The following is a 12255-nucleotide window of genomic DNA, read 5'->3' on the forward strand; positions in this document are numbered from 1 at the left end:
TTCAAGTTTTTATTTTCTTTTTCTTTTAAGACTTGGTATTCCCTCTTTTTTCTTTAGTACAGTATTATGGTCATAACAAGTCTGATGATGTTAGCTACATTCACAACACCAACAGCTGGGGATTGACTAATTTTTTCTTACTTTCAGTATTTACTTAATCACTCTTTTATGACCTTATCACTACACTGCTGTTATAACCAACTAACATATGTATTTGTTAATATTTCAGATCACACCGTTAACCCAATTAACTGTTTGGATATTTTGTGTCAACACTGCGGCCAGTAGCCTGATCAGCTGACTGCTACCCTCCCTCACTCAAATTTCATTCAAATTTAAATTGTAAAATTCTTGATCTTATCACATTATTCGCACTCTTGAAAGCTATTACACTCTTCTAGGTATGTTCACTGATTCACTCACATACGATGACCGCTAATAATATCTTAGGACAGCCACTAGAACGCTAAATCCTGGGAGCACTATTCAGCGATACTGCTTCACGTGTGTGCGTGTGTGTGTGTGTGTGTGTGTGTGTGTGTACTCACCTAATTATGGTTGCAAGGGTCGAGACTCGGCTCCTAGCCCCACTTCTTCACTGAGTGCTACTAGGTCCTCTCTCTCCCTGCTCCATGAGCTTTATCATACCTCATCTTAAAGCTATGTGTGGTTCCTGCCTCCACTACCTCACTTGCTAGGCTATTCCACTTCCTGACTACTCAAGGACTGTGTGTATGTGTATGTTTGTGTGTACTCACCTATTTGTACTCACCTATTTGTGGTTGCAGGGGTCGAGTCTTAGCTCCTGGCCCCGCCTCTTCACCGGTTGCTACTGGGCCCTCTCTCTCCCCGCTCCATGAGTTTTATCAAACCTCGTCTTAAAACTGTGTATGGTTCCTGCCTCCACTACGTCATTTTCTAGGCTATTCCACTGCCTTACAACTCTATGACTGAAGAAATACTTCCTAATATCTGACTCATTTGTGTCTTCAACTTCCAATTGTGGCCTCTTGTTTCTGTGTCCCCTCCCTGGAACATCCTGTCTTTGTCCAACTTGTCTATTCCACGCAGTATTTTATATGTCGTTATCATGTCTCCCCTGACCCTCCTGTCCTCCAGTGTCGTCAGGCCGATTTCCCTTAATCTTTCTTCATAGGACATTCCCGTTAGCTCTGGAACTAACCTTGTCGCAAACCTTTGTACTTTCTCTAGTTTCTTGACGTGCTTTATCAAGTGCGGGTTCCAAACAGGTGCTGCATACTCCAGTATGGGCCTGACATACACGGTGTAAAGTGTCTTGAACGATTCCTTACTAAGGTATCGGAATGCTGTTCTCAGGTTTGCCAGGCGCCCATATGCTGCAGCAGTTGTCTGATTGATGTGTGCTTCCGGAGACATGCTCGGTGTTATACTCACCCCAAGATCTTTCTCCTTGAGTGAGGTTTGCAGTCTTTGGCCACCTAGCCTATACTCTGTCTGTGGTCTTCTGTGCCCTTCCCCTATCTTCATGACTTTGCATTTGGCAGGATTAAATTCGAGAAGCCATTTGCTGGACCAGGTGTCCAGTCTGTCCAGGTCTCTTTGAAGTCCTGCCTGGTCCTCATCAGATTTAATTCTCCTCATTAACTTCACATCATCTGCAAACAGGGACATGTGTGTTAGTTACCATTTTGTCCTAGGCACATGTCGATTAGACAGTGTGTGTGTGTGTGTGTGTGTGTGTGTGTGCGTACTCACCTATTTGTGGTTGCAGGGGTCGAGTCTTAGCTCCTGGCCCCGTGTGTGTGTGTGTGTACACCCTCTCCAAGTAAACTCCATGTATACATAGTTGCCAGGGTGTGTACTCACTTATTTGTGGTCGCAGGGGTCTCGAATCTCGGTTCCTGGCTCCGCCCCTTCGTGTTTGTGTATATGTGTCTGGGAGCATTGAAGAGAGATACACACTCAGAGAGAGAGAGAGAGAGAGAGAGAGAGAGAGAGAGAGAGAGAGATACAGATAGAGAGAGAGATACAGATAGAGAGAGAGACAGAGATACAGAGAGAGAGAGAGAGAGAGAGAGAGAGAGAGAGAGAGAGAGAGAGAGAGAGAGCCCTCACCTCCCAGTCATTGGGATCCTGCCTCAACATATACCTCACGAGGGCGCTTGTGACAGCATCACGAGAATGAAAGGGGTAGATGAGAAAGGGGAAGTGGAGAGGGAGGAGAGAGGAATGGGAGAAGTGATGAAAGAGATAAGGGGAAGGGAAATGAGAGAAAGTGCAGAATAATATAGAAAGAGGAGGTCTGGAATGGGAAGATAGAGTGGTATTGAGAGAGAGGTTAGTAAGATAGAAAGTGGAGAGAGAGAGAGAGAGAGAGAGAGAGAGACAGAGACAGAGACAGAGACAGACAGACAGACAGAATAAAGGTAAAAGGGGAGGAAGTGATAAAGGGAGATGAGAGAAGGAGGTGACAAGGAAAGATGAGTGGAGGAATAAAAATGAGGGAGAGGAAATGAAAAAAAATACTAAAAAATATAAAAGAAATCGAGGAGAAAAGAGGTGAAAGAGAACAAAAGAGAGTGGAGAAGAGTGCATATTATAGTAGAAGGAGGAAGAGTGGAGGGAGACTGGAGAGAAAGGTAGAGTGGAGGTTAGGGAGAGAGGAAAGAGGTAGAGTGGAGGGAGGGGGGAAGGGGGAGCTTTTAGCAGTAGCTTTAACATCAACTTGTCTGCTGCTGCCTCCTCCTTCTCCTGCTGCTGCTGCTGCTGCTGCTGCTGCTGCTGCTACTGATGTTACTACTGTTGCTACTGCTGCTGCTGCTGCTGCTGCTGCTGCTGCTGCTACTGCTGCTGCTACTGATGTTGCTACTGTTGCTGCTGCTACTGATGTTGCTACTGTTGCTGCTGCTACTGATGTTGCTACTGTTGCTGCTGCTACTGATGTTGCTACTGTTGCTACTGTTGCTGCTGCTGCTGCTGCTACTGATGTTGCTACTGTTGCTACTGCTGCTGCTGCTGCTGCTGCTGCTGCTGCTGCTGCTGCTACTGATGTTGCTACTGTTGCTGCTGCTACTGATGTTGCTACTGTTGCTGCTGCTACTGATGTTGCTACTGTTGCTACTGTTGCTGCTGCTGCTGCTGCTACTGATGTTGCTACTGTTGCTGCTGCTGCTGCTGATGTTGCTACTGTTGCTGCTGCTGCTGCTGCTGCTGCTGCTACTGATGTTGCTACTGCTGCTGCTGCCTGCTGCTGCTGCTGCCTGCTGCTGCTGCCTGCTGTTGCCTTGAGATTTACACAGCTAATGACCAGTCTTTATCTCCCACCCTTGATGTATGTGTGTGTGTGTGTGTGTGTTTCGTATTAGTAATGCATAAGGATTTATCAGTGCTGCAGTGATGGATAAAGATGATAGACGACTGGATAACGACTATTAACACCTGGCGCATAAAACGACAACTTTATATTTAGGAGTGAATATAAATGCAAATTCTGGATTATGAATGAAAAAGAAACTGGATAAGAATAATCCATCAAGGTGGATAACGTGAAGCTCCGTTTACATTTTAAAGAGATATGCAAATCACTTTATTTAAATTTCAGAACGGGAAAGTTTGGTAGGGAGCTATGATCTCTTTTGAAGATTTGAGGGGTTGGTGGTGGTGGCTGTAGTGGTGGTGGGTGTGTGTGTGGTGGTGGTGGTCGTGGGTGGTGGTGATGGTGGGTGGTGGTGATGGTGGGTGGTGGTGGGTGGTGGTGATAACGGCGGCAGCTGTGGTGGTGGTTGGTAGTGATGGTGGTAAAAGCAAGACACAACCACCATTTCCAACTAAACAACATCCCTCTGCTCGCAAGCCAAGAGGAACACAGATCCTTCGTGAGACTCCTTCAGGATGAATCTGACGCCTCCGAGGTTCAAGGCCGTACACAAACTGCCTACCCTCCTCTGCTCCCTACGATAATTCCCAGCCAGACTGCCTCCTACCTCCTTCAAAGGTAACTAACCTCCTACTGACTGCCTCCTACCTCCTCTTCCTACGATAACTCATCTACTGACTGCCTATGTACCTCTGCCTACGAAAACTCACCTACCATTTGCTGCTTCCTCCTACTATTAATAATAATCCGTATCAATAAGAAATGGAAGCCACAATAATTGCTCATTAACTCTGTACTGTCTTATTCTACAGGGCACCAGCTTCCTGATCTGGGACGTGGGTGGTCAGGAGAAGATAAGGCCACTGTGGCGCTCCTACACCCGCTGCACTGACGGTATCGTCTTCGTGGTAGACTCTGTCGACCTGGAGAGACTAGAGGAGGCCAGGTGTGAGCTCTACAAAACTGCGAAGTTACCCGAGAACGCACAGGTGGGTTAAGTTCCTCCAGTCTCTCTTGTCAAGGTCTAAAAACGGACAAGTGGGTTTAGTTTCTATGATGTTTCTTACCAAGTTATTTAACGCACAAGAGGCTTCATTTCCTTGTCTCTTACGCACAGTTTATGGCCCCTTAATTCCAGAACTAGTACCGTCGCGTACCTCTGTGCGTGCCTCTGTTTCTTGGTATGCTTTATGGGGACTTACGAAATCATGACACGATTGCAATCACATCACGTTCTGGCCTACGAGTTTTAGAACTCGCTTTGCATACGTTCAAACCTCACCTGTTCCGTGACTTGATATGCTTTATCAGGCGTGGGGTTGCAAGACAATTTGTACGTAATTCACGATGCGCCTGGCATGTGATATGGGCAGGAGTATGGAACTCATTCTCGCCACCACAAATTATAATCGCACGATTTTGAACGTATCTTTGTTGCTTCCGGCCATTTTGTCTGAGGAATCGAAATTGTTTTTCATTTGTCAATAAGTACATTTTCTTATATGTTTATGCAATAACTTAACCTAATTTAATGTAACTTAATGTACAGAAATAGCATATGTAAACTTATAGGAAGCTTGTATGAACAGCCTGGGAAAGTAATTGTTATTTATGTTAGAGCTATGCTCGTGGGTACCCTCCCTCCCAGGATGCCACTCCCTCCCAGGAGGATGTCAACCCTCGTCTCACTCTCAGGATAAAACCCACAACAGTCCACTAACATCCAATTACCTATTTACTAATAGGTGAAGAGGGGCAGCAAATCGAAAGAGACTTGCCCATACGTCTCGCTCTGCCCACGACATGGAAAAGAATGAGTGTATGGCACTAAGGTTAAGAGTGTGGGTAGAGATGTTGATGTGGGTCTGAGGAATAGCAATGATGTGAGTGCGAGTGGGTGTATGCGTGGGTATGCGTTGTGGGATATCAGTATGTGTGAATATGGGTATGAGTGTATAATCACAAAATATTAAACTTGCTAATCTCGTCTAACCTGCAGTGTAACGTAAAGAGATGAGATGAACACACACAATAACTCGTAACTCAATGATGTAACCAGTAAAACAGTAATTAAATATTTTTATATCTTTTTTTTTTGCTTGCTTTATTGTAGTGAAAAAATGAGTCTCTCTCTACACCCCTCGTTTCTCCATTCCCCTCTCCCTAAACATTGCATACCCTCTCATCTCCGTTTATCTTCCCTGTCTACCTCTCCCCTTTCCCATAATCTCTACATTACTTCTTCCTTTCATTAATCTCCCTTCTTCCATTCCTCTGCCTCTCACTAGTTTAATAATAATAAATAATAACCTTTTGTCCACAGGTTCCAATCTTAGTGCTAGCCAACAAACAGGATTTGCCAGGAGCCAAGGATCCCTTAGAGATTGAGAGGCTACTAGGGATAGCAGAACTGGGCAACACTCATCTCTGGCATATACAGGTATGTTACTGGTGGCTGAGTCACTCTCGAGACTTGATACAGGTATGTTAGGGGCACTCGGAGGCTTTAGAGACACAACCATAACCTTTTATATTTCTTTGATGAGTTCCCAGAGTTTTTCCACTCCGGGAAGTAGAACTCATCACCACCATCCATCTCTACTACCATCACCACCACCCACCATCCCTACTAGTACAATCACCACTACCCACCACCCCTACTAGTACCATCACCACCACCACCACCACCATCCCTACAAGTACCATCACCACCATCACTCCCACAACCACCATCCCTACTACTGCCATCACCACCCACCATCCCTACTACCATCAAAACCGCCCACCACCACTAATGCTAATTACTACACAGTCCTCTTACCAGAGACCCTTAACAAACCAATTAACACACCACTAACTACTTCATTAAGTCTCATTAACCTTCAGATGAGCAGACTTCTTAATGGCGTCCATTATCTCAACTCCGTTGCCATGGTGATTAAGGAATGAGGGGGGGGGTTTAGTGGCATGATCTTAATGGCAAAAAATGAGGCTGGGGAAATAAAAATTGCACCAGGAAATAAAAAGAAAATAAATTACCATGGAATTAGAGGAATTTAGAATAAGAGATATTAGAAGGGGTAAACTGGATATAGAAATAAAGAAAAGTAGGGGATAACAGAGATTAAGACGACGGGGAATAAAGAATACTTATTAATAAAGGAGAATAATCATATTAATCACTAAGGTTCACATCTTATTGTATCCCATTTATTAACTTAATTATACCTACAGTCCCTTCTTTCCCTCAGCCTTTTAAGCCCACTTCCACTAGACAATCAGACATCAGAATTATTACATAACTTTAAATATTAAAGGTCAAAATGTTAAGGACCGTTGCACCTTTAGTATTATTATATTCCCTGGTGAGCACTAAACACTTATGGGTCCCACAGCGCCTAAGGAATGAGAATCAGATTTAATGCCCTAAAGGTATATTTTGTCCATTGAGGATCTCTCAGCTATTTTGTATGACTACTACAGTCAACCAAAATATCTAGAACTCAATAGGTGGAGGCGGCTGCTCTTCTAGTTTCCTGCACCTTTAGGAACTCCATGATGTGAATGTTTTCAATGGACAAACTAGGTCCATCCTTGTTGACTCACTGGCAGGACCATTTTTCCTAAGTTCCTTGTTTTGTCTTAGTGTGGAGGTTGCTTTGAAAAAAATAACGTGTTATTATTCCCGTTAGCCTAGTTTCTGTGATGGTGATTATAATAAAAAAGAAGCGCTAAACTACAAGGGTTGTGATGGTGATTAGATCTGGCTACTTTTCATCTGTTCTGCTATTTACCCCAATAAACATGTTTATTATCATATTTGTGTACATATATTGCTGTCACCTGAGGTGGTGATCAGTCTCTCTCTCTCTGCCTCTGCTATTTAATTAATTGTTGTATATATCTGGCCAGCCAGCGTGCGCCATCACTGGAGAAGGTCTGGACGACGCTCTGGAACACCTCTACGAGATGATCCACAAACAACGACGTCTCTCCAAGACTAGCAAGAAGAAGCCTAGATGATCCTCCACCTCCGACTAGTTGGTCGCCCCCCAAGCCAGCTGTCGGTCGCCTTCGCTGCCCTCGTCGTCGTCGTATTCGTCGCCATCGCCACCTCCGTCGTCGTCGTGGTGTTGTTGCTGGTGGGGAGGGAGAAGTCGGGCTACCTATGTGTAGTGTTTCCTGCCAGCTTGAGTGAAGACTAGTTTCCAGCTCTCCTGTTGGTGATAATATGACCACCCGTCATCTTTATGTTGTAGGTGGTGTGAGGGATGGTGGTGCCACTACGCTGTGCTCCTACAGGTGGTGATGGTGGTGCTGCTGCAGGTGGTGGCGATGATAGTGCCGCTGCAGGTGGTGGTGGTTCCCCTGCTTGATACTGTTGCTTCGTTTTGATGCTGCAGGCGGTACTACCGCTGCTGCTACAGGTGGTGGTGCCGCTGTGTGCTGCTGCTGGATGGGATCCTGCAGTGGGGAATAGGAAGGGGTAGAATTCCCAAATCCTAATCCCACCATTCCCAGCTGGGGGAGCTAACTGGAATACGAATCCTCGAAACAATTACCATTATCACGGGGAAGCGTAAGGTCCACACAGCACTTGGGGGGAATGAGAGGCAAACAGATCTAATCTGAGAAAAGAGAGAGCCCCAGTTCTTTGAATCAAGAGCCCTTCACTGACACCCAGGCACCTCCCTTCAGGGGATTAATCAGTGTAGAGTTAGATAACAGCGAATAATGTCTTTCAAGATGTCTGTTAAGAAAGCTTATATATTTGGAAGCGCTTGACCCGCAGGGCTTATACAGCGCCTAGGGAGTGGGTGGTAATTAGTTAATTTGAACCAATTCTTACGAACAAGAGCCCTTGAAGACACCCTCCCACATATAACTGAGATATATATTAGAGAATAACTCGGTGTTTATATGACTGTGATTTATATGTCATAACTGCCTTGTTTATATCATTTATCCTCTATTCCAGACGTAAATAAGGAAAAACGATAATTGTGGTGAATGGTTGATGGGAAGAGTACGTAGATAATTAGAAGTTTGGACTGGACACACAAGCTAGATAAGAAGGTTGGATTAGATTGAAAACTTTATATAAATGCTAGGATTGGACGGAATAGGCTAGATTAGGTTAGGACTGACTTCCAGGAGGCTGCGCCTGGTTGTGATAAAGAATTTATATAATGTATTCAAATTATTAATGTATATATATATATATATATATATATATATATATATATATATATATATATATATATATATATATATATATATATATATATGTGTGTGTGTGTGTGTGTGTGTGTGTGTGTGTGTGTGTGTGTGTGTGTGTGTGTGTGTGTAAAGGAAGTATTACTGGCTTTAGCAACTACATACGCACAGAGATGTACATCTCTCAGTGAATATATACTGAAGGGTGTATATATCTATATATCTTTCAAGTATATACACTGATCGGCGTATATATCTCAAGTATATATATACCATAGTATATATCTCTTCTAGTGTAAACACAAGAAGGCGTATATTTTCCCCTGTATATACACTAAGCGTTTACTTTCATCCGTATTTAAGGGATTAAAGTATTCTTGATGTTAGAGTACAGGTGAAAGACAGCTACAATGATCCTCGTGCAGCCGATAGGCTTCAAACCTAACAAAGTATGTTTCAACCAATCAGTGATTTTATGCACCTGATCAGTATGCCAGATGTGTGCACGTCACAGCATAACAAAGTAACTTTGATTTTTCTTATTATGCAACAATTAGCCTTGAAGAATAAGTCACTATACCACAGCTGGAATAACTCAAAATTTACGTAAGAAGGCGTTTCGCTCCATCCTTGACCAGTATCATCCAGGGACTGATAAAAAAAAGAGGAGAGGTGAGGAGGAGGCCAGTAGTAGTCAGGTAAAGAGTATCACACGTCAGGTGAGAAGTGACAAGGACATGTAAACTCTCGTGCGTTAAAATAACAGAGCACTTTTTAACTATTGGGAGAGGCAGGCACTAAGATTCAAATATTTCTTTGGGTTTGACAAATATTTCACTCAGAGGATTTAGATTTGAGACGCACTTGCCCGGCATGGGCCTGTAGGCCTACTGTAGTGTTCCACCTTTATGTTCATATATATATATATATATATGGGTAGAAAGGGTTGAATTTTAGAAATACCTACCGTATATGGGCCAGTAGGCTTGCTGCAACGTTCCTACTCCGTTATCTTAGGAACGCTGAGAGACAGATTCAAGAAGACATTGAAATATGTTATATAAATAATTTAGAAACAAGTTGATGAATATGACACTTTTGCAACACTTGGGTGTCTTTAATATGGAAACGTTTCGCCACCCGTGTTGCTAAAGTGTCTCTTTAAAAAAATATATTAATTTTATGCGACGATGGAGTAAATTAGAGCTACTGATATCCATAATTGTTTTCTATACCTGGAAGTATCGTAAAGGTCATAGAAGAGAAGGAAATAGAAGAGAGCAGGTGTCCCAACCTCCCAATGACCGGGGAGGGGGGGTCAAAAAGGCGTTTGTGTCTTTATACAGACTTTGGACTGGGAACGATAGAAGAGCACCGAGACAAACAAAGATGGAGCTGGCCTCGCCTCTGTTTGCAGGCGCTAGTCTGGGGGAGGTTAAAAATTTCCGAGACAAGCGTAATCTTCATGATTACTAGGCTCAAGTTTCGAGTAGCGAGGAGTTGCTGATGAATACAATAATGATGGTCTCAGTAGTCCAGTTTTGAGAAGATTAAGGCTGAAGTTTTAGATAGGTTCAGGCGGCGTTTAAGTCTAGAAGAGGGATAAACCAGTTTGGTCTAGGACTTACCGAAATGTTGTCTAGATGAAGACAGACACAAGCTGAAGAACAACCTTTCATCGAGAAAACGTTTCGCTTTGTAGAGCTGTATTAAGTCATGATTTAATAAAGCTGTCACAGAATAACGTTGTCCCAACTAAACAAAACTTCTTGTATCTGTGGATTTACAATTGTCGACAAAACATCATTTCATTCACTTAAAGTTTACATTGTAGGATTTTTTTTTAAATATTTGATATCCTTTTCGGTCAATAATAGAAGCTTTATATATATATATAGATTACACTAGTTACTGTTTAAATAAATATATATTTTGTGCTATAATTGTTTGTATGAGCACGGGAAATACCTATTATTTTCAAATGTTAGTTTTATTATCGTAATTTTTTCTTACCAATTAGATCTTTCTCTGCTGATGGTTCATGACAGTCAGCATTATAGACTACAAAATAGCTAATATTTTCAGCGGATTTAACACAAATTCTTGTCTAATTTGGGCTGTGATCAAAAAACTTAATTTTGCTGTTTTCAGAATTGGTAGAAAAAAAATATTCTGTAAATTCAGATATGGTATAATATGATTACACCCCCCCCCCACACACACACACAGACGCGCATTTGTAAGATTTGAAGTTATAAGTTACTGAACAGAATCCCAGTTATCCTTTAATACGACAATGAGTCCATCGGTTATTGTGTCATCCTGATCTTGTCTCTGAACCAACCAAAGGACGTCACCAGTGTACCCACATCACTAGCAGTAAACCACCATATTAACCCCGGCGGGATTTTTAATACAGTTGCCGACTTAGACAAAGATTTTTTCACGCATTTTCTCTGTGATATGTTGTATAGAAGATGGTAAGAGATGCGGCCTGAGGTACTTGTCCACAGAGCTTTGGTAGATGTCGATAACACTCGCTAAGCTTCATGATGTACATAATTATTATACTGATACAGAGCTTTTCGTACAGTAGTTTTTGGAATACAGTTTGAGCTGGGGTTTGTAGGAGAGTTGGGTTTCGAACGAGGTGCCCCAAGTCCATTGTTAGGTTCGTAGATATTTATAATTGTAGTATGTAGGGAATCTCCCCTCGAAACCCGTTTCTCCTGAAGGCACTAACAAATTTCTGTCGAGTTGTTACTGTACTGAGTTTCTGTCAACACTAACTTATGGATGGACGAGTTATATTTATTGTTTGGTTAATATGCCTAGTTTAGAAGTTGTGAAGAATTATGAGATCATATCTATTTGCTGGCTGATGTGTTATATTTTGAAAACAACTAGTCAAATTACTTACTTGAATGAACAGAATTATGGTTAAACTTAAATGTGACTTAAGAAATCGTAATGACACGATTGCAAACAAACCATACCCCCGGCCGGGATTGAACCCGCGGGTTCAATCCCGCCCGGGGGTATGGTTTGGTAAACTTAAATGTATTGTTGAAGACAGTTAAAATTACATATTTTTTTCTATACCCACGCCAAAACAAGCACAAATGTAGAACCTGATAAGGGGGTAAAAGGGATTCGATTCCAAGTCCTAGGTGACCACTGTACCAACTATCATTAAAACAATCCGAACCAATATCTCGAGTCTTTGGGTTGTGATAGACCCCCCGCCCCCACTCTTGCACCAAATCACGTACTACACGACTGGCAATGATCAGTGGTGCAGTGGTAGCCTCGCCCTCTCACCCGTGAGGTTGAGAGGCTGATTTCCCTAGAATTTGATCCCTGACTCATGTTCTTGCATTCAAGGCGGTGTGAACTTTGTTTGAAAAACCGATAAAAAATTGTGAAAAAAAATATTTGCCATTATTTAATTCTTGTTTTCTTTAAACCTGGTGTTTTGGTCAAAATATTTAATAACAATTACCATTCTCCACGGCTTTATAAAGTATTATTGTACAGGAACGTTCAAGGTTATATGCACTGAGTGGGATGTGTCTGGGTGTGTATCAGTGTTTATACATCAAGTGGTCTCAGTGTATTCACACTGAGTTTATATTAATCTCTATTTTACTATTTAAAGTGTCCATGAGTGATGGTGTTCA

The 12255-nt window shown here is 42.5% G+C and overlaps 1 protein-coding gene across 2 annotated transcripts in view; it reads left to right on the plus strand.

Annotated features, from left to right (window-relative positions):
- LOC128691114 (ADP-ribosylation factor-like protein 4C) overlaps positions 1–12024 on the plus strand; it is a 72979-nt gene extending 60955 nt beyond the window's left edge. Inside the window, exons 2-4 of one of the 2 annotated variants that reach the window (XM_070089156.1) lie at positions 4171–4347; positions 5682–5798; positions 7275–12024. In XM_070089156.1, the coding sequence (XP_069945257.1) occupies positions 4171–4347; positions 5682–5798; positions 7275–7331 (351 nt within the window). In that variant the 3' untranslated portion in view covers positions 7332–12024. Of the gene's footprint in view, positions 1–4170; positions 4348–5681; positions 5799–7270 lie in introns of both variants that reach the window. The other variant, XM_053779925.2, reaches the window with a different exon arrangement.
- The last annotated feature ends 231 nt before the right edge of the window (positions 12025–12255 follow it).

This window comes from Cherax quadricarinatus, chromosome 27, assembly GCF_038502225.1.
Source record: "Cherax quadricarinatus isolate ZL_2023a chromosome 27, ASM3850222v1, whole genome shotgun sequence".
Classification (NCBI taxonomy): domain Eukaryota; kingdom Metazoa; phylum Arthropoda; class Malacostraca; order Decapoda; family Parastacidae; genus Cherax; species Cherax quadricarinatus.